The 23681-nt window shown below is 35.3% G+C and overlaps 1 protein-coding gene across 2 annotated transcripts in view; it reads left to right on the forward strand.

Moving 5' to 3' along the window:
* si:dkey-246g23.2 (solute carrier family 66 member 2) overlaps positions 1-23681 on the forward strand; it is a 37270-nt gene that overhangs the window by 8333 nt on the left and 5256 nt on the right. For both annotated transcript variants that reach the window (XM_052582905.1, XM_052582906.1), the window contains exon 4: positions 17240-17456. In XM_052582905.1, the coding sequence (XP_052438865.1) occupies positions 17240-17456 (217 nt within the window). The remainder of the gene's footprint in view (positions 1-17239; positions 17457-23681) is intronic.

Below are 23681 nucleotides of genomic sequence, written 5' to 3' on the forward strand. Positions count from 1 at the left end.
AGACCCTCTTTAATCACTGACTGTACCGCTGGCTATGTGCGACCTACTGTACAGCCCACCTGTCCCTGCATACCTTCACACCCATACACACACACACACACTCAAACACACACAAGCGGCCAGGCTGCAAGAACAAATCTTCAATCTGTGCATTTTTAAATGTACATGCTCAGTGACCAATTAACCTATATGCTTTTGTATATTTGCTGTATGATGTACCCTCACACATTTCTATTGTCAGTTCCAGGGAATATGTAAGGTCACATGTCACGTGTAAAGCTTGGGTCTGTTTACTGCTGCGAGCTATGAATGATTTTGCATCGACTCACACTGATTGCCCTCAGGCTGTTCATTAGACTCCTACTGTTTTTGTCTTGACATGAATTTGTAGATGTTGAGAGAGAAAGGGGTTATGGTGTGACCTTTAGAAGACTGAATTAAGGAAGCCAATGTCCCATATCGGATTCATTTTTTTGTTTTAGAGTGTGCTTTAGATGCCAGTGTGCTTTGCCCTGGAGTTTGTGTCAGCTCTATTTCATGCAGAATACTTTTCCTTCTAGTTGCCTTTTCAGAGTATATCTACACATATTTCAGCAAAACTGTGTTGCTGCTTCACAATAATTAGCAGTTTTATTACTGTCATCATGAAAAGGCTACAATCAACCCACAGTTAGGATCTTTTTTTTTCTTTACATAAGCCTTATGTTCACCAAGACTGCATTTATTTAATCCAAAAAACTGTAAAATATTGTAAATGATTCCAGTTTAAAGTAACTGCTTTCTATTTTGATATGTTTAAAATGTAATTTATGGCTGTTATGGCAAAGCTGAATTCTTACAGTCTTCAATGTCACATGATCTTTCAGAAATCATTCTAATATGCTGATTTAATGTTCAAGAAACCATTTTTATTAGAATTAATGCTGAAAACAATCTTAATATTTTGTGGAAGTCATTGCACTTTTTAATAGAATGGAATTATTGTATGACTAGAAAGAAAAGGAACAGCATTATTGGACAGTTTATTTAGGATTATAAATGTCTTTACTGTCACTGAATAAATTAACTGAATTTAAGTATTTAGGCCTAAAATCACATCTTGAGTTATTAGTTATTTAATTATTATTTACTTATTAAAGTTTTTATCCAGGTTGATGTAGATTGAAGACATTTAGAGGATCATTTTATTAAAGTAATAAGATATTAAAAATTAGAACAGCAGAGCCCTCTTGTGGAGACATGATGAATGACTTGAGGTTTAATGTACAGTGGCCCCAAAAATGATTTTAATAATAGTAATAACATGTATTAATTAATTTATGTGATTTATGTAAAGTTATTGAGAAACAGACTTGTGTGATTATATGTTTGAAAATGTCACTTGGTTTGTTATTTTGCAATGCTTAACGCTTTTGTGTGTGTGTGTGTGTTTCTAAATACGTTTTGGGGTCACAGTAAATTAAACCAGGTCATTAAATATAGTGAAATGGTTGTCTGTGCATGCTCAGTGAGTTTCTTGTGGGCAGAGGAGTGGCAGGTGCCGTTATCTGTGTCTTGCAGAGTTGAATTGTGGTCACTCAGGTGTGGCCTCCTACTGGGGTCTCGGCTCTGGTACTCATTTCAATAACACCCTGGTGTGTGTCCAATTAAGTCAAATTGTGATTTTAAAAAGTACATGCATCCAAGTGTTCCCGATCAGCCCATGATGCAATTGCATAAGGCAGGGATCCGTTGTATCCCAATATACGCGTTACATTGTAATCGTGTGTGTTCATGTGTGCACACTTCAGTTTTGCAGCAGTGTGGATTGACTCGTGTATGAAAAGCCCATCTGGAGCTCCCACTGTGTTGTGAATACTTGACATAATTGTTAGGTGATAGCTTCACACTTCAGCTGACACTTACATGAATTATTAAGGCTACATGGAATGTAACATAGATCCTTGGAAGACTCCCCGTCACCTCTTTCCCTCCCACTGAACGTTTTTTTGATGATGTTTTATTTTATTTTTTTTTTTTTTTTAAACATAGGCTTCTGTGCAAATTTAGTGGAAATGTTGAATTATGTGAAATATATAATATCAGACAGCAGGAATGAATCTGCTCATATTTCCATCTTCTTGCTTCAGGCATGTAACAAGTCCTGCATTGTTTATAATTGAATTTTTGCTACCCTAGCAACCAGAAACCCCATAGCAACGCCTTGGCAACCACATTCTTGCACTTTTATATGCATTGCACCACTCACATTTTCACATTTTTAAAAGAGCCATTTCCCCTTTCACTCTGCATATATCCGTCTCACTTTACTTTGAGTCAGGAGTTCATACAGCTCATCCATTAGCGCAGGAAAGCTCTTTAGTTCTATAGTGTCCGGCTGTGGCGGTGTCTGGTTATTTGTGATTCATACGTTCATCTTTGACCCTCAGTTCTGGAGTCTGGTCTCAGCAGGGGCTTCTCTCTCACTGAATCAGCAGTGGATTCTGACAGCTGGGTCCCCTCCCCATCCCTCAATCACTCCATCCTTACTGGGCTCTGACAGAACAGTCAATGGCACGTAACAAGGTGAAAACTCAGTAAGGAGACGGTCTTATAGAGCTTGAAACAGTGCTGCAGGGTCATCGTCTCTAAGCTCTTCCTTTTCGAGAGCTCTAAATCTCTTTCTCCTTCTGCATACTTTCATTTTCTTGCTGCCCTTTTGCTGCTCTTTCCCAAACCTGATCTCCATAATACCTTTGGCTCCTTCTCTATCCTTTGCCACTCTAGCTGGGCGAATCTTATAAAACCTGTGCTTAAAATTCATGAAAGTAATGTTGCAGTGGAAAGAAATATTGATGGCCTCATTTTCTTTATGCTAAATATTTTATACTTTTGATTTTGGGGTGGAATGTGACCCTAGACCTCTTTTATGAGATTATAAGCTTTCTCTTTGTAGTGACTTTTTCCACTCATTAATGCTTTTAGAGACTGCCGCCCTGGTTATTTCTGATGCAAGAAAAAGTCTGATCCTGTCTTTTTTTAGTTTACGCTTGTATTAAAATACCATTTAAGATTTCAAGTTTACATTGAATGATCCTCATGAGCTCACACTCAAAATCAAGTTCACATTTCAAATGTTTTTTGGCAGTGGACTGGCACCTGTCATGGACAAATGTGACACAGTCTGAAAGTACTTGGTGTATAACAGACAAGACAGTTGCTCCTAAATTCTCCCTCTTTTCTCACTGTAGTTGGGACAGCTCTGATGACAGTCCAGATGGATGATAGATGAGAGTGCTGGTTAGCCACCGCTTGCCCCCAGGGGCCTCAATTCCACACGTTGTCCGTTTCATTTCTATTATTAACGAGAGTTCACTTAGACCCCACACTATTAAAAAAAATCCTGTGAAATTTACGAAAAATAAATAAATAAAACGAGCAGATGTGGTTGCCAGCAATTCATCATTAAAAAAAAAAAAAATCTTGCAACAATTTTTCTGGTATTACAGAATGGCATACTTTTAACAGAATATTTTAATAAGGGATATAATGTTAATATACCAGGTTTTGAGGACTTTGTCGATTGCTTCCTTTTATGCATTTACAAATTGAAAGGACATAATTATAGCATTTTCAAATATCCAGACCTTCAATTTGACAAATGGTTAAAAAAAAGTAAATAAATTAAACCTATTTTTATAAATTGCAGGAAAGACACCAAACCAAATGACATTAAAAGAATGGAATATACATTAACTAAATAATGTAACAAAAAACATATTACTTATATATTTACAACTTAATGTGATGTGTCACTAGGCATTTCTAGGTGTGTTCTTGTACTGTATTTCAATGTAAATATGGTAGTTTATAGTTTTTACTTGTGAAAATGATATTTGATGGTATTTTACAGTAAAATACCATAGTATGTAATGTTATTTACATTTTTCACCGTATAACTTACAAATTACAAATTAACAGTTTTTAACTGTTTTTAGATCCCTTTATTCAAAATAATAATAATAATAATAATAATAATAATAGTGATAATAATAGTAATAACAATAATAGTAATAATAATAATAATAATAATAATAATAATAATAAGTTAAGAGTTATAAATAAATTATAAATGAGTTAATCAAATTAAAAACTTTCTTGATCCCACTTTATATGAGGTGGCCTTAACATAAAGAAAAGTACAATGTACCTGTTGTGTTCATACTGTATTACAAAACACTTGCTGCTATTGAGGTTGGATATGATATGGGATGTGTTAAGGTGTAAGGGATGGAGCAAGACTGTAATTATAATGTAATTGCAAACTTATTACAGATGTAATTACATGTATTTTTAAAATGATAAAAAGTAAAATGTAAAAGCATGTATGTACACTAAGATCGTTGTACCAAATAATTAATTTAAATGAATGTACATAGTAGTTAAGGTCACTTGATATAAAGTGGGACCACAGTCTTTATTAGAATCCTCATTTTAACTTAGTATAATGCAGTTTAGTTGCTCCATAGTTAGCTTGAGGTTTCATCTGAGCTTTGTTCTCCCCTGATCATGCGTATCATGGTGTACTTTCTTGTTTCCATTCCCTCGCTGCCTAATTAAAAATGACCGGCATCAGATACAGCTCTCCGATGCCCACCCGGACACTGGAGTTGAGTTCTGCTTTACGGTTAGCACGGCTGCATATTTCTTCTAATGGATCCCCACTATTCTTCACTTCCTCCTATTGCTTTCTCCAGTGACCTCAGATTCATTCCTTTGATTGCACTCTCTCAGTCTGTCTCGGACTCTTGTTCTTTATCTTCATCTCTCTCTCTTGGCTTGTCTGTTTCTCTCATTTCCTCACTTGCTTGCTTTTTCTCGTTTGCTCTGCTTTCTCTCTCTCAAGGCCCATTAAAACCAGATCTGTATCATCCATCAAACGCGTGCAGACAGTTTCCACCTATTTCATTAGGTAGGAGATAAAAGGTGCCCACTGCTCTGTGTTACACGGAGCTACCTGAGGAGAAGAGAACTTTAGTTTGTCTACTAAAAAGTTTTGATTGTTTCTGTTTGTGAAAGCTGTTTCTGTTACAGACCAACTTCTTGTTTTGAGTGGTCATATCCATTTCATATGGAAGATATATGTTCTAGGTCAGCTGCATCTGTGTGCAGCTCCTTTTCTTTTACTTGAGTGAATTTTTAGCCAAATTAACATGTTGTTAGATTTGTATTCAATAGACATATAGCATTGATAGTTAACGGTTGAATTTCCTGGGAAAATACATAACTATGAATTGTTACATGAGAGTTACATGTACTTGATGTTGACTGACTAAACGAAGAGTCAAATAAACAAAAACACAACATTTTAAATGTTTTATCACATTTTTTTTAAAAGCCATTATATTTTTATCCTCCTTAGTGCCTTTTTGTCATTATAGTTTTAACACCAATTTTTATATTTCATAAATTATTTCTATACATTTTATTTCCTACTATAATGTTTTAACTACAACAAACATTTATGCTTGTTGATAGTGTGTGTGTGTGTGTGTGTGTGTGTGTGTGTGTTGTTTAGCAGAAACATGCTCGAGATAAAATATGAGACATAATATCTGCAGAAAATTTAAAATTAGGGTAAAGACCACTTGTGAACAAAATATGTTTTTGGTCATGCCATTTAATGAAAATATGCTAATAAGTGTGAAAATATGATTTATTTGTGTTTAGGTGTTCCCAAATGTTAGCTATGAAATTAACCTTAGCAAACCAAAAGCCTTGACCATTTAATAATAATTTATTTTTTGCTTTATACAAAATTGTAATATTTAAGGCAGCTCTAGAGATTTTAAGTTGAAGTGCATATTTCCATTGTTAGTAGACATAAATAAAAGTGTAAAAATGAATTTTAAGATTTTTTTAAAGCCCACACTGCCAAAAGTCCCCATAGTTTAAGAAAAATGCTTTCAACATCATTGTTGGATCTTTGGGGACAATTATACACTAAGTCATAAGCATCAAGTTAAAGTGTACATAATGACCTTTAACTCTCTTGACTTGTGGTGAGATGAAGATGACCTTAAAGCATCAACATTAAATATGAATGACACACGGAAAGCAAGAGGGGTTTGCTGAAATGTGCAAGTGTGTTTATGTCTGTGTTTGGCATGGTTATGTAGTTCTGTCCTGTCCCATTTCTTTTTGAGTCTAGTGTGATAAAAAGCTGACAGTGAAGGGATCGCAGCTCCTACAGGCTGCACTGCAGCATACTGTATATTCATTCAGAGAGATGCTCAAACTAAATAATTCAATCAAGTCCTGTGGCTATACATCCTGCTTTTTATTACACCGCTCTCTTGAATATTTGAGCCGTGGCATTGAGCGGTCAGATATTTTTGACTAATGGCTGCTAAGATGTATATCGCTGTTGCCCGTGGCAGTTTGCCAGTGCTACTTTCATATCGCTTTTATCACTTTGCAGTCGGTTTCTTTAAAGAGTAAAAGCAGTGCAAATTAGAATAGGTAAGTAGTGTAAATATCAGACTTTGAGGGACTTGATTGGTGATTTGACTCAGAAGGAATATGTAGGCCTACTACATACTTTTCAGCGAATGTAATTGTATTGTCTCAAATGACGGTGACTTTAGATGAAATGACAGTGGAGGTTTCATAGTTAACCTTTTATATATTCTAAATGTACAAAATTACACTTTTTGCATAATTTGTTCAGTTTACAGAATTTTGTTTAAATTAAAATTTTCTTCGTTGTCTTTGCACTTGTCTCATATTCTCTCATGCATGCTCTTTACTGACAATGTTGTCTCCATGATAAACAAGTACACATTTATTTTGAAAAAATTTGCTAGGAGCAGAATTGCTGGTCAGGATGAAAATAATTCTACAACTGACGAACAGCTATTTGTGTCAAAATTGATTATGCATAATTTACACTCAGTAAAACGTTAAGACTGTATCACCGTATAGTTAACTAAAGCTGCAGCTAAAATTTAAAACCAATTTTTACTTGTAATAAAACCAACATTTAAAGGTGCCATCTGTAATGTTTGGCAAAAAAAATCAAGTCATACTCCACATTCCATAACAGATGGGGGCAGTATGCCTCAATAAAGTGAATTGGTCTACTCTAGAGTAACAAACGAGAAACTGCATAGTCTCTATGCTCCGCCCCTACTTTCACAACAACACTACAGCCATAGCCGAAGCCTAACTGTGCGTTCACACCACCGGCGTCTAGAGCGTCAAAAATTGCTCTTGCCGCTCTGCTCATGACGCTGCAGAAAGATTTGTGAGTGATCAGACGCTCTAACGTAGATCGAATGCTTATTTTGTATTTAAAGCGGCCGCAAAGCAAACAAGCTTGTTGATCTCGTGCAGACTAACCACAAGGAGTTATAACCTAATTAAATATTGTTGTGAACGAAATATTATGATCCTTTACTTAAAATGAACAATCTCAGACACCTTGGTCCACGTATCACTTTTAATTTTATTTTTTATGTCCCTGTAGGCAAACAGGGACACATCATAGATTAATACAAACGCTAAACAGCAATAATCAACCTGTCCTTTATTCTGCTTGAGAACTAATGTGCCAACTCTCAAGCATTCACCGTGAGACACACGCAATTTACTCTTTTCACACGCTTTCACGCCACACATCAATTTTTTCACGCACAGAAAAACCACGAAGCAAAGAGGACACTGAGACCAACAGACTAGACAGAGCAGGTAAGTTATGATACATACGGCTGTGCAAAAAATCGAATGCGATTTTCATGCACCTCTCATCAGTAAAGACGCTCCTGTAATTAGAAGTATATCTCCAGCATGTGCATTCAAATCAGGGTTGCCAGGTTTTCTCAACAAATCCTGCCCAGTTGCTTCTTAAAACTAGTCCAAAACTAGCCCAATCGCGTTATATAGTATAACACTGGCCTATTGATAAAAATGTATAGGAATTAATGACACGATTTCATCTGCTGTATTTAATGAAAAGCACAAAGAATTATCAAATTAAATGCTGAAGATCATGTTAAAAAATGTTTCCAATACCGTTTTAATGTGACCTTCATATAACAGAAAGAAAAAGATGTTAATTTTATTAAAATCAAGTATTTTTGAAGAACCACACACTGCTAGAGCGACAGATTCACCTTGCAGCATTATAATTCCATATGCTGCTTCAGATGTTGATGAATTGTTCTGTTCTGACTTTGAAATGAGTTTCTAATCTCTCTCTTTCTCTTTCTCGCTCTCTCTTTTCACAAACCACTCTCTCACCTCCATCCATTCTGTATGATGTCCATTTTTGTCCTGTTGGCACTGTTTTCCCCTTCTCATTAACACAAGTTTCACACCCTTCCCTTTAACTGTGAATTATGTCATTGACTGAATTGTGCAGCACATCCCAGATCTCTGCAGTCTCAATGCAGTCATGGTGCGGCATAAACGGCTGCACTGTCATAGCAGGTAAATCTTGCATTGGCTCAGCCTCGTTGTTTGGGGAATCCCTCCTGCAGCGTGAGTGAGTGTGTGTGTGTTCTTTATGCTGTGTCCTTGACTCACCGTCAGTGTCTTGCATAGTCTTATGTAACCCATATCAGAGTTGCTTTTAGTGTTCTCCTCTCTCTCTCATCTAGTCTTTCTCTTCTCCTGCATGCCTAATGCTGCCTCGTAACTCCAGAATCCCTGATGAAATACTGGCCAGTGCTGACAAGCTGTCCAGTGTGTTTTTGCCCGGGTAATCACTGACAGGACGAGAGGAAAGCAGTGAGGGTAAGATTTCATCATGTAGCAGAGAGTCCATCACTTGACATTGATGTGGTAGTGGAGACGCTTGAGTTTAGAGTTACTTAACTGCTTTTCAATGATCTCACACATCCCTTGTAGTAGACTGTGGCCCGCTTATTGGTTGACTTGAGTTCTATGAACCATGCTAATTAGAGCAAAACTTAATATTAGATTAGCTGACTGATTGGTCTTAAGGTCTAGGTTCAAGTTCAGCTAACCTCTTCAGACGCATGGCATTCTTAAATGGCATTTGCATACACTGCTTCAAAGTAAATCCTGAATTTTTTTTCATTTTCAAAGCATTTTCAAGAATTTTCTTGTAAAAAGGACTCCAATAAACCTTATGTATAAAAACTTTTTTTTTACAGTGTAGGATTCGTTATTGAGCTCAAAAGCAGTGATTTTTTTGAAGTTTATTAACTCTATTCATATCTTCGAAATACAGATGTTCAGGTCAGGGTCAATAGAAGCAGGGAAGCATAATATTATTATTATTATGGCCTTATGCCAATAAACCGTTAATTATTTTAATGTAATGGCAGACAACCTATCAATAATTCGATCAAATTCAGTGCTATTTATAAAAAAAGTGATCACTTGTTGTAAATGCTGCAATTACATTAGGCATCACAACCTTTATGTACAATATAAAAAATAATTTTAAGATTTGTTAATAATAGTAATTATATATATATATATATATATATATATATATATATATATATATATATATATATATATATATATATATATATATATATATATATATATATATATATATATATATATATATATATATATATATATATTAGGGCCGGGACTCGATTAAAAAAATTAATCTAATTAATTAGAGGCTTTGTAATTAATTAAACAAAATTAATCGCATTTTAATCCCATATAAAAATTTGATCTGAGAACAGTGAGAAGTAATTTTTTTTCACGTGGATTTATAGTATACCATTGAATAATGACTGAATACATAAGCTTAAGCAACAAAATATTGTTTATTTTTTTTCAACCAAGTCTAGCAGACCAGTGCAATTTTTGCCATTAAGTGTAGCAATAGCATATTTAGAAACAATTTAGAAATAGTACATTTCAGAAATTCAGGAAGCTTATAGGTGCTGGAACCTTCTGTAAAGTGTTTTTTTTTTAAGTAAAACACAATACTGTCAATTACATTCAGAACATTGGAAACCCTGACTATTAGAAAACATCTCTCTGTTGCTTCAGAGGCCATAACATACTTAGTCCAACTCTCAATAACCTTGGCCAAAACAATAAAGAGTTCAACATAAACTGTTGCACCAACAAAATAATACATAGTTCAACATAAAGTGTAAAGTCCACGCTAGCTGCTATATGTTTTGCGTTGAGGTGATACTTGAGGCTCAATGTGCTGCGGTGATATACGAACGCTAGTTGGTGCTTCAGTATAATCGGTCCACCGAAACTCATCCAGTGAGAAACGTTCCGCGGTGCAAAAATAAGTTATTAAAAAGACGGGATTTTTTTCTGTAATTAATTGATCTTAGTTAACGCGTTAAGGTTTTTTTTAACCATTAGCGGGGTTATTATAATTAACTAAAACCATTAAGACATTTTCATTACTTGAAATGAATGTTAATTGAAATAAAGTATTGTACAAAATGGTTCCTCTAGTTAAGGCAATGTTTATCATTTTCATTTAGTTTAATGTGATGTGCTAAGATATCTAAAACTAAAATTGAAGTAAAAAGTAAAAAAAAAGTAAAAAAAAACAAAAAAAACAACTGCTAATAAAAATGAAAACAATGAAATTACTAAAACTTTAAAATGAAGGTGGAAAATTATTTACAAAACGGACTCAAAATGTAATAGTTTCCTAATTATACTAAAGTAACACTGATCTTTAGTATTTTTAATATTTATTAAATAAATTAAACTACTTTTTATGTCTACGTAATGTTATGCAATTATTAGTGTTTTTAAATATTCGCTTTAAGTAACCACTTGATTATGACAAAGAAGAAATTGGGGCAAGCATCTTAATCACAGTTTAAGTCCTGAATGTGGTGATTGGTTAACCTCTTTGCTTTATAAACATCTGTGGGTTTGTTGCATGCTCAGGGGCCGTGACTGTAGTTAAAATTGTGTGCCCTCAGCACAGCTGGGTAAAGTGATAGAGCTTCTGCATGAGCCCTCCCTCCGCGGCCACCTGCCCTCACTGCGTTTAGCAGGAAGATGACTGAATGCACAGGTAGACACGAAGAGTTGCTTTGGCAAAGCGCTCTCGATGTCATTGCCTGAGGTTAGAGAATGGTTGAGCATGACTGCTGAACTCAAACAGAATAGTCAGTCTGAGAGAATGATTTTACTCTTAAATACCTAATCCCTCCTTTCCCCTGTCATTTACACTTAGATTTATCACAGAGAACGATTAAGATGTAGTTGAATAATCCAGATACTTGCGCGCACACACAAACACACACTGGTGTGAAGGTGATCTGGATGTCCATCAGTGACAAAGCAGCAGGACAGAGGAGAAGTGTGATAAGGAGAGAGAGACAAAAAAAAAAATCAGGCCTCTGTTCAGTAATGGCTTTAAATATTGACCAGTACACACCATCATCAAGGGAGATGAGAGGAAGATAAGCTGCTTTAAATGACTGACAATCCCTAGTGTACGTGCTCTCTGATGAGGTATTGAGGCCTTCTCATATACCTATATATCTATCTATATATATTTATATATAATTACACACTTTAAAACATTTGTCAGCCAGTCAGATTCAAGAATGCATGTATGTGTGTATGTGTGTAGGGTACATGCATGCATACATAAATACAAAGCTTTGATTTGATTTCCATTTTTGTTTTTATTTTCTCTAGTGGTTTAATTTGTGGAGGACCTGATTTGAAAAAGGCCTTCAAGGCCACCGTCTTAATTGATATTCATAATATTCATGAGTTGTAACACTACCAGTGAATGATGTCCCAATCAGCTAAAACAGCTTTTATTTCAAAATATTTTTCAGCATCGCTGATGGCTACCAAGAGTCATTTTTCTCTGCAGTGAGTGCAGTATATTCTAGATATATTTTGTTCTGGGTGTTGCGATAAGAGTTCCCATGCTGAAGGTTATAGGTGATGTTTGTCTGAAGAAGTTAATCTGAATGAGTCACCACCCTCAATGGCCCAAGGATGCTTTTTGAGAGAAGCACTTCCACCTTCATGGATAACAGAAGGTCACTCTGCAGTGCCATGGAATTATTAAGGTTAAATTAATCATTCGACTTTGTATTATCAGGCATTCAAACCCCTAGTGACCTCTCTCCAGCATCACCACACAGATGTTCGACCTCTAGATGCTGAAGTCTTTTCCCAGCACATGCTATCGTGTTCACTCCTCTTGGGATCAACTGCTTAATTACACCTCCTGATCCCCCTATACCTAATTATCTGTTTTCATTTAATTTAAAGTCTCTATTTAACTAGAATCTCAATCGATTACCTGTTTCCAACACAAAATGTTAGCCAGCCAAGGGCAAACCTCGAGGCAGCCCATCGCACCATCATAGTTTTCTCAACCACCTTCTAACTATCTCTCAAAGATGTATTGCTGTAAAGTTGCATCAGGGCTGTCAGAGCTCACCAAGGTTAGCTGTAGGTTGAGGAGACATTCAGGTCGAGGCTTTCGGAGTGGGACTTGCTTGGTGCCTGTTCCAGATGCTTCCTCATATACCCAGCAAACATTTCACAAATATGACACATGCATGTGTAAAAGCACTTTTTCTTGGAAAAACTGCTTCACTAATTAACCCACAAGGTTGCTAATTAATATTCAGTGAGCTCCAAATGGATGTTAATGCAGATAGACTGGTCACACTTGGCAGGAAAGAAGCACATGCTATGGGTATGCATGCATGAAATCCATTGCAAAGTGGTGTGCGTATGCCTTTAGTGCATGAATATTCATTGAGTGGATCAGCTCAGAGTAGTTTTGTCAGTCAAAAAGACACAGAATCAGAACCTTCTTTAGGACTCATACTGCTTATCATGGATAAACTGTGTGTGTGGGAGAGGGAAATAACTGCTTTATGTAAATACAATTGTGACAAAAAAATATGTTGAACGCATGCATACTAAGCATCAATGCAAAGAAGTTTCAATGAATTGTATTAATATTCATGAAGTCTTGCATCAGATTTAAGTAGGTGTGTTTATGTTGGTCAAAAAGAAAATAGAACTGTACTGAATATGCCAATGAGGAGGCGGGGTTAATGCTTCTGTAGGTTATGGATAGACTAAAGTGTGTACTAAACATGGCTATTTCTGAACATGTTATCAACTTTATGAATCATTCAGCAGTTCTGCACATCTGTTCGTCAGCATGCCTTTAATTTAAGTGTCCTCAAAACCCAGAAACCTACTGTAGCCACCATAGATAGCATCCATACATGGGCAGAGAGATCGGAACGATCCTTCTCCGCACATTAAATATCTCATCAGTCTCTTTTCCTAACTACGACATGGTTCTAAATTCCTAATTGACAGGAATACGAAATGCAATTTAAAAATGAAACTTTCCTCAAATGTTTTTTTTTTTACTAATTAGGCAATGCATATTTTTGTCTGTGTTGACTTTTCTTTTTGATCATATTTTCACTCTTCAGGATGTTTTTTTTCTGGCATAGTTTTGCTCTCAAACTCTGCAAGGCTAGACTTGGGTCATGAATATTAATTGAGTTTTGTAACAATCATTGTAAATAATTAGCATGTACTAGTAAGCAGAACTGGAAAGAGTATATATATATATAATGTTTATATATTTATATGTATATAAATAAATAATTTTTTTTTTATATATTTATATGATTGTGTCCTAAAGAGTGAAAAATTAATTTAGTCATTTCTAGGAAGGGGATATGATTTTGGATGCATCCGTAATAAAATTCTGCCTGATTACAATTAGCAGATAATAATTTGGTATATTTTTTAAAGAGCCAGTAAGATGAAAATTCTAAGTTTCCTATCACGGTTTATAAGTCCTGTACATTAGGTTTAAATCCATCCAAGGTTAAAAAACATTGTCTTTTGTCAAAATATCATTTTAAAATTACCTTAATTCTCAGAGATCCCCAAACGGTTCGCGCGAAGCTCTTCAAAAGATTCAGTTTCCTTAAACCCCACCTTTCGGTAGCATACTGTGTTCTGATTGGTCAACTGACATAGTTTTGATTGGTTGTTCCGCACACAACTTCACGGTAAACAATGCGTTAGCATCTGTTTGGGGTGAATTATGTCTTATTCCTCTTACCGCAAAGCAAACAGTAAAATAAAAAAAACTTGAACAGTCTCGCTGCTTTTTCTTCTGTGTGGGTGTATTCAAGCCGCGCACTTCAGTTTGAATCTGAATAGCGCGTTCAACGCGGGGGTGTGGTCACATTAGATATAATGAAGGGAGAAATGAAAAACAGACATTGCGTTGTTTTCATATGGATTACTTTATCACAGAATATCTGTTTTCGGCAGCACTTGTTTAGTTTTAAAGTAGACATGTCAAGCTTTCTATAGATATCGCTCTCATGTCTCTTCGTTGAGTATTCACATGACATTTTTGTAAATGAACATCAGCGCAGACAGGCTGCAGACAGCACACAAACTGATAAGACGCTCGGGAGAAAACAGACACATAACTTCATAATCATACTTTGCGTTGTGATTCGGAGATGCTCGTTGGTCTAAATAAAGTTGGTAATGAACCCTCTTTTATGCCCAAACGCTTTGAAAATCCCGCCTTGTACTCACCGAGATTAGAAAAGCAGTCATCAGTGAAATGTTGTGAACACAACAAGGATTTGTTGTACTGCTCTGGTATTGTGGTGAAAATGAATTTTAGCCATTGGTTCTTCTGATCTTCATTCTTTGGCAGTGAAAATAAAACACTGTCTCCTCGACATGATACTCTCACACCAACCAGAGCGTCTGTGTGGGGGGGTGGGGCAGGTCAGAGTTCCGTTTCTCTCAAGACGGTAGGCGGAGATTATTATGCAAAGTGTTCCTAGTGACGTACATAGAGATGGGCAAAAGATTTGAAATCTATAACGACTCGTTTCAGCGATTCAGAGTCGACTCCTTACTTTAGAAGCCAGTAACTTTATAAATCGTGTAACTTTTTGGTTTAATTACTTTGTACATTGTTTACACTGATGGACAGCTACATCATACACCGTAATACAGGTAATTTTTGCACCTGACTATAATTTGCAGGATCAGCCAAACTATGGAAAAAAGTGTGACTTATAGTCCGGAAAACACGGTAATTCAATTATTAGAGCGTTTTATTTAATGCTGATTATAACAAATAAAGGGTCAGTGTTTGTTTTCTGCGCCAAATGACTGTGAATTTGTGTTTTATTTGTAGATAGCTGAATTTGCATAGTGTTTAGTGTCTTATTTTCAAAAATGTTTACCAGAAAGCAAGTGGTTTGATCCCTGTAAGGAGCTTTCAGTGATCACAGATGTGCCTTAGAGAGAGACATTTAACCTAATCTGCTGTTTATCAAAAATTAAAAATGTAAAATTATATTATGTGAATGTTCCAAAATCTATTATTACCACATATAGTGGGACCACAGCTGATATCACACAAATTCATGGAAATAATACTTTTATATTGTCAGGAAGAGGCCGTTCATATTTTTTTTCTATTCCTTCCTAGCTTAGCACTTAACGTTTATGTGATATCTGAGGCTTTTTCATTCCTGATACTATCTGTTCTCCAATTTCAAGCCGTGAGTTTTCTGATAATACGGTGCATTAATCACACAAACACATCCAGACGTCTCGCCCCTTGATGTACCACACAGTCATGCAAACATTTCCCGACAGCGGATGGCACAGCGGCCACACTAGAGTGCCGATGCCTGTCAGGTAGATGCATGCAAGAAATCAGAACATAAAACCTACTAAATGACAGCGTGTGGTCTGCGGGTTCTCTGACACTCCACTCACAGCTGTAACAAATAGGGCTATTATTTAGCTATCAATTCTCTGGAGCTGATGTCAGCTCATTTCAGGATCCTGTGCCATCAGTTTGGGTGAGAGACAGGTACTCGTCGATCATGTCAGCAAGTTTCACATGGTTCGTGATCACTAATGTAGAGATGACCAATGTGACAAAGAAACTGTCTTCACTATCCTGTTTCTTATTTGTCTGTCTTTTTACTGGTTCTTAAGAGACCAGTCAAAACATGTATCAAAATTTGATATTAATTTCCATTTTTACATGAATAGTTCTTTATATAAATGTACTAATTTATCTTATTAACTGTTTATTTGATCAAAGTTATAGTTATCACTTGGCAATTCATTCAGAAAAAAAAATGTAGGTTACACTTTACTTGATGCCCTTTTATATAAAACATTTTTTATGCATTATGCTTTGTAATGCACCTTCGTTGTATGATTTCATTAATAATTGGAAGATATAATACAATAAAGTATTTGCCTTATTCATTGTTTCACATTTAGAAAGTAAAAACACAAAAACTAATTTCAGATGTAACAAGGAATCTGCTGATATTACATTGCTTTTTAACTTTAATGCATTGTCTTTTCATAAATATTTGTAACTACAGTGTACATTATGAATACCTTTATAATGCATTATATTTTATTGATTATATCTTAATGATTTCCATTTTATTTACTTATATTCTGCTGCAAACTCACATATTATATATACATATAAATAATATATATACATATTTTTTACAAAGTTTTTAATTAGAAATTTTAGTCTTTAGTTTTTAAAAAGAACAGTCTTATGCTCATCAAGGCTGAATTTATTTGAGCAAAAATACATAAAAAAAATCACTTGTGCATCACAAGATGTTTTCTATGAACAGTTTAAAGAAATATTTTCTAATATATTTAATTTATTTTAATGTTAAGGCAAATCTGCATTTTCAGCAGTCTTAAATGTTTCTTTTCCCAAACAATTTACTGACCCCAAACTTTTTCTATATATCAAAACGTGTATGGTTTATTTTCTGCTGATTGGAGTACAGTCGTGTGTCTGTGTCTTTATTTTATGCAAGTGCTTAATCCTCACTGCTGAATGTTTGGCTGTGTTCCTCTGGAGAGCTTGGTCATTTATTTCACGGCTCTCAGGAAAATTGTAAATGAAATGCTGAGTTGTCGTAAATGGGTTTCTTTATGAAATGGAGATTTGCAGAAACAGGCACACAGGTTTCAAAGCTCATTTAACTTTTCAAATAGCGTGAGAGAGTTTATGTGAGGTGTTGAGCTCTGTGATATGCATACTAATGATAAAATGCTTTAAAGTTTCCCTTTCTTATTTTCTTGGGTAGTATTATAGAGAGATGCCTGGAGATATTGCATTGTCTGTATTTGAAATATTTTTACGGTCCTTTTTATCTTTCTTTCTTTGTTTCTCCTACAGATTTAGACCTTCGGTATTTTTGGAGCTGGAGTTCTTTTGAGGACTATCTGATGTTCTGCTTTGCCTTCACGCTGCTGTGTGCTTTCGTAACGTTCCTCTTTCTGGACTGGGTTCTGTTTGTGGAGGGCCTGGGCTCTTTTGCTGTAATGTTTGAAGCCATGTTGGGACTGCCTCAGCTGCTGCAGAACTACAACAACCGCTCCACCCGAGGAATGAGGTAAACAAGACCCAAACTGTTTTTGATCTTTTAATAATATGTTTAATTGGGGCCTTATATTACATTAAAATGTTACATTCAAAAACTTACCAAGCAGAAAATAGAATCCCAGAATTCATTGTAACTGGTTTAGTGTAAAAATTCTATGTAGTTTAATGTTGGATGCACAATATATCCGTACCATATAATTTATCAGATGATTTTAGAGGTAATTTATCAATATTGTTAATGCTCATTTCCTCTCTTTTTACATTTGCATTTAGATAAAGTGAGCATTAGATTAGTAGCAAAGGTGAATTTGTTCTTTGAAAATACTTCATCTAAAAACAGCTCTGTCCCAAGTGAATCGGAAAATCATTTAAATTATAAACATTTTTCAATACTTGCATTATAAAGTTATGATGCTGAAAAAAATATTTCACCCGAAAATGAACATCAGGCCATCAAAGATAGTTTGTTTCTTCATCAGAACAGATTTGAAAAACTTTTTTATCATTACATCACAATCTCACCAATGGATCCTCTGCAGTGAATGGGTGCCGTCAGAATGAGAGTCCTAAATGGCTAAAAACATCACAATAATCCATACGGAAGCTTGTGTAAACAATTTATTTAGGAATTTTTCATTTTTGGCTAAACTATTCCTTTAACTGTAATGGTTGCATTTAAAACAGATGCTTTTAGTTTTCAGGGTTTTATATTTAGTTTAATTTGACCAAAAAAAAATAAATAAACAGTTTGTCCATGTCTGTTATTTTCCATGTAGCATTCAAAATATACAGCCTGTGCCTCACAACTTCTTGTTGTAGTTTTTGCTCATTGTTGCCATAATGCATGTCGCCTGTGCCATGACTGGTAGATGGTGAGAAGGTTCAGTTCTCGCACAGTAATTGTTTTCGAGACATGCTTCACCCAAGACATAACTCATTAAAGGCACGTAATGATGATAATTAATTTTAGACAGCTAATGAGCTTGTTAAGTGATGATTTAGCCCACTCTGCTCAAATCCAAAGACTCCTTGGTGAAATAAAGTTGACCTTACTGGCACTTATAAAATAAATAAATAAAAAGCCCAGAATGAGCACCAGAGAGAATTTAGAGTAAAGCTAATATCTTTAGCCTCGGGCTTCAGTCAGCATAATAATCACAGCTCAAGATCAGCTCCACTTCAGCTGAAGCCAGCTCCTTTTCCCGCTTTTAACTTTTTTTCAGTAGCCCTTCATCTCATGGTCTGCTCCAGAGAACTCGATGTGACGCAGTCTCCAGGCTCCCCTTTATGAGTCAAATTAAACACTGTGAGAACAGTTTAGGCCGAGAGAGGGAAAATGGAAGCTAATGTAAATGGCAGTTCTTTGGAAATCCATCTTTTTATGAACACAATGAATGTGTCACTGCCATAGCATGTAGTGTGTAATGCCTTTGCCCCGATGTGATTTCAGAGTGTCTGCAGGCGTTGACGGCCCTCAACCGATCACTGCACTGACATCAGTGTTTCTTTGCGTATGCGAGTGAATTTATTATTATTGCGAAGTCTTTGGAGACATGGTTTAGAATGTATATTTAAAGCCATCCTTCAACATCTGTGAGTGAAAAATATCTGTCACCAAGACAGCACTGCAGTGTTTGTGTGTGTGTGTGTGTGTATATAGTACATTGAGTTCATATATCTGTTTATAAATAGTTAGTGAACCTTTAAATCTGACAGTTCCACACTAACTTGTTGGGATTTTGTCTAAAATGATTACATGTGGAGAAACTACTACAATAATATTTAAAATAATAATAATAGTTCACTCAATTAATTCAGATTGACAAGATTTGACGGCCCCTGGTCACTTTTGGCTCCGTTCCGAAACCTAGTATGTTGGTTATATGTGAATATAATTCATTTAGTACCATTTTGTTTTATTGTTCAGTACCAAAAAATATTCATTATAAAACATATAAATTAGGTAAATGTATTTCACAGATTAACTGTTTTATCCAACATTTATGTGCTAGTTAATTGTATGCTTATTGAAGCTTAGAATTAGCAACATGCTAACAACAAACTGTGTTTGCAAAATAAATAAAAAGTTGACATGAGAAATGCTACTGTCAATGTAGAGCGTTTCAATTTGATCTCTTCAAGATTCAAGATTTGTATTTGTCACATACACAATTATATAGAGCATATATAGGTCCGCTCCATGGACAGTGCAATTATTAAAGAATAAAATAAAAAAAAAAACATGAATATAGCTATGAAAGAATGAAATAAAAGTAAACAATACAAATTTAAGTATAAAATATAAAAAAGTGTATACTGTAGAATTAAATATAAAATGGACAATAATGTGCATGAAAGTAGACTGTATTCTTAAATATTAAGATAACCAGGGATGTACAAGAAGCAATGTGCATATGTGCATTATACTGTAGTCTTAAATACTGTATTAAGATACACAGGAATGTACAAGAGGCAAATGTGCAAACAGATTGACACTGTCAGTGTGAGGTAGTGAATGATGAATATCTTACTGATAAAGTGAATATTAGGTGGAGACATGAAGATGTTAAGAGGCAGGTTTTGAGTTTAGCAGCCTGGTGACCTCGGGGGAAAAACTCCTCCTAAGTCTCCCAGTTTTAGCCATCAGGCTGGATTACTGCTTTTAACGTATGTTAAAATTTTAACAATATTGTCTTAAAATTCCAACCCAGCCTTATTAGAAAAATGTGCCTGTGGCAACATTTCTGCAATATTATATACGTTTCTTGCAAGTTAATAGTCCAGTAGTGTTCCAGTGTTTCCAATAGAGATAAATATGAAACTAGCAATGTTTTATTACATTGACTTCTGGATTCTATCACATGTTAAAATAATGTACCATGCACACTAAACCTAACTGAGATCAAAACACATTTGCTGGAATAACCATACCATTTTAGCTTGCTTCTTCAAGTCTTTTATCTTGATTCTCGTTTCACAGTACCGCTATCTAAGTGTAGTGCTCTACCGGGTGTGCTACCGAGCAAGCTTGCTGTCAGAACAGCCATATATATGGATCTGGTTATTTTATATAAATGTCATTTTCAAACCATGCCCTATGGTAAAAGTGATTAAGGTCATAACATATTGAGCAAGGAACCATACTTAATTATTTGGGGTATTTTTTGCATTTTATATTTAAAACTTTTTAAACTTTTTACTCTATAAACTTATATTTTGCACAAATGTCAGTGTAGGCACTTTTTGTAAAATGCTCTCTAGCTTTGCAGCTCACTAGGTTGCTGTGCCCTTGTAGAGAGAGTATTACAAGGTATTGTGATAGACTCCACATCAGTACCTCTTCCAATGACACATGCAGTACTGTCTTTAACAAGACCAACCATCCGTACCCTCCTACTGTCTTTAATACGGGCCAGTGAAGCCGGGAGGGTCCAACTCTGTGCCCTTGAGCCAGACATTTATTGAATCTGAAGGATTTAAATGGCCCATCTCCCCTTGCTATTCTCTGAAAGCTCCCATCTCTTGTTGACCTTCTTTCTCTTCATTTGAACTTCTCGTTGATTCTTTGTCCACTTCTTCTGCTGTTTAAATTCATGTTGCTCTAGTGGAAGCAAAGCTGTAAGAACAGGATGAAGTGAGGAACACCAGGGCAATGTGTGTCTTAGACTGTGACTGACATTAATGGACCGGGTATCCAGCAACACACTGACTCCCTTCTCCCATGAGGCTTTTCCCCATTTTTCAAGTTTTGAAAGGCCCTCAGAATTCTTGACAGGGGCTTTTTTAGTGTGATCACAATTGTATTTTTACAGAAATCGTTTCCTGATCTTTTTCCATTTCAGATTTTGTACCCTGGGGGCTCTGTTGACACATGTGAGCAAAAGGAGCTTTTTCTTTGTGCGTATCTGACAACCACATTCAGTGTGAATTATATTCCAAACGGCTATCGTCTTTAGACTTGGTCTGGACTCTTTGATGATGGTTCTAATTAAAGAGACTTAACGAACCAGCATACATGGAGTCTCACCCCGTGAAACCCTTTTTCTCCTACAGCATAGTCTCCAACACACTCACACTCATTATCCTCATTTTAAAACATCTCGTCTGATGCAACGAAAGACCTTGAGATGCAGGTTGTTGGAGTAAAGGGCCATTCACACCACGACTGATACTGATAACTATAACTATAAAGTTTTAATAATCATTCTAACATTTAGAATCTAATTCAGTGACAATAGGTAGTCCCCACCACAATTATAACAATAACATAGGAATGTAATAATAGTGGAAGTATTTTTTGCTGCTTTAGCAAAATTTAGTATGCAGATAAAGGTAAAACGGAAGAGCATCCATAATTCAGTATGTAATTTTTGCAATAATGGCATCAGTGTTGGTTCAAGTCAATGGCAATATGAGTCTATGGTAGATTATCAACACAATGGTGTTGAAGTTTTAGGTAAACTGAGATTTTAGATTTTACTTTGCTTAAATGTTGCATCACAGCTCCACTTGTTTTGCATACTGTATGTCATTGCAATTCTGAATCCAACAAATAACCTGCAGCATCTTTGCATTGTAAGATTGAAAAAGAAAACGAAATTAAGAGGCATTTCCATGCAGTTCTTTAATTTAAAATCACTTTATATATTTCGTCTAACTGAATTGAAAGTCTCAAATACTCAGATTGCACAGCAAGCATCACTGCATAGTCGCTGTCTTTCACCTGCTGTCTCTCACTTCTCCCAGTTCAGGTGCCTCCACAGGAGCTCTGAAAAAGTTAACAAAAAAGTTTGAACCACTCAGCTCTAATGTCGGCTGAAACCAGTTTCTGGGGTTTAGGCTGCATGCTAAGTCAAGAGCGTAGTTAGCATCAGGACCCTGCTGTGTTGATGAAGCCGAGTGCACTGTAATCGGTCTCCCTAACAAGCAGAGACACACAGCCGGATTCTCCCATGAGACAGAGCTTCGCCATGGGCCTCGCTGCTCACACAGAGCCCTGATCGGCCCTGATTACCCCTGGGAGATTCACGCTCATAGGACACGTTTCCTATATTTATAAAAATAAGGAAGCAGTGGATATAACTTAGCTATACAGGGTATCTGGGGAAAGCAAATTGTCCTTGCTAGCATAGATGCAGTTCTGATTTGTTGTGGCTGCTGTTATGACAACTGGTGGGAACTATTTGTCTTTCTGTGGTCTGTTTGTGAATGTGATCTACCTTATATTCGCTTCAAATGGTGCTCAGTTATACACCCAGGTGGCAAAAACTAATTTATCATAGCTAGCGAAGCAAAATCCATGAAAATGGACACAAGCAGAGTAAAAGAAATGCTTTATTAACCTAAAACAAGTCAACAAAACTGAGGGAGACCATTTATTTTTCTTACTTGCCAACAAGCTACTATACATTCTACTTACTGTTGTTTAACATTTTTAATATATGGTCCATTATGCAATAAAAATCTTTTTAAAACCTTTTAATTATTAATTTTTTTGTCTTAGACTTGAAATATAAAATTTGCCAGTTACTTAGAATTTGTAATTTCAATATGGTATGTTTAATCCTGTTTTGTGTTAAGTCCAATAAAATAATACGACATGTTTAAAAACCATTGTACTTTATTGGTTGGATATAGTCAAATATAGTACACTAATACTTGTTTTCTTGTATATATCTTGTAAATATTGTATATATTTTTAAATTAAATTATTACATTTCTCATACTATTGGGATACTTTTCTCACCCCCTTTTTTCTTATTTTAAGCATTCAATATATATATATATATATATATATATATATATATATATATATATATATATATATATATATATATATATAAACAAGTCATCTTATCTTTGCTTTGCAAGTAAATCTGTGTAATTTTGGGATTTTTATTAGATAATTTTACTGCAAACCAAGTAAAGCTACTGATTTTGTAAATCTGTTTTGCAGTGTACATGTTTGGGGACGGTAAAACGTTTTTGAAAGAAGTCTCTTAAGCTCACCAAGGCAGTAAAATTGTGGCATCTTACAATTTAAAAAAATTTCTATTTTAATGTATTTGAAAAATGTATTCCTGTGATGCATTACTTTTGATCAATTTAATGTATCCTTGCAGAATAAAAGTATTAATTTCTTAAAAAACAATTTATAAATCCACACAAGAGTTTTTGAATGGTAGTGCAGCTCAATTATTCCCTGAATATATGGGATGCACAATACTGAATAAAG

The sequence above is a fragment of the Carassius gibelio genome, chromosome B18 (assembly GCF_023724105.1).
Source record: "Carassius gibelio isolate Cgi1373 ecotype wild population from Czech Republic chromosome B18, carGib1.2-hapl.c, whole genome shotgun sequence".
Lineage (NCBI taxonomy): Eukaryota > Metazoa > Chordata > Actinopteri > Cypriniformes > Cyprinidae > Carassius > Carassius gibelio.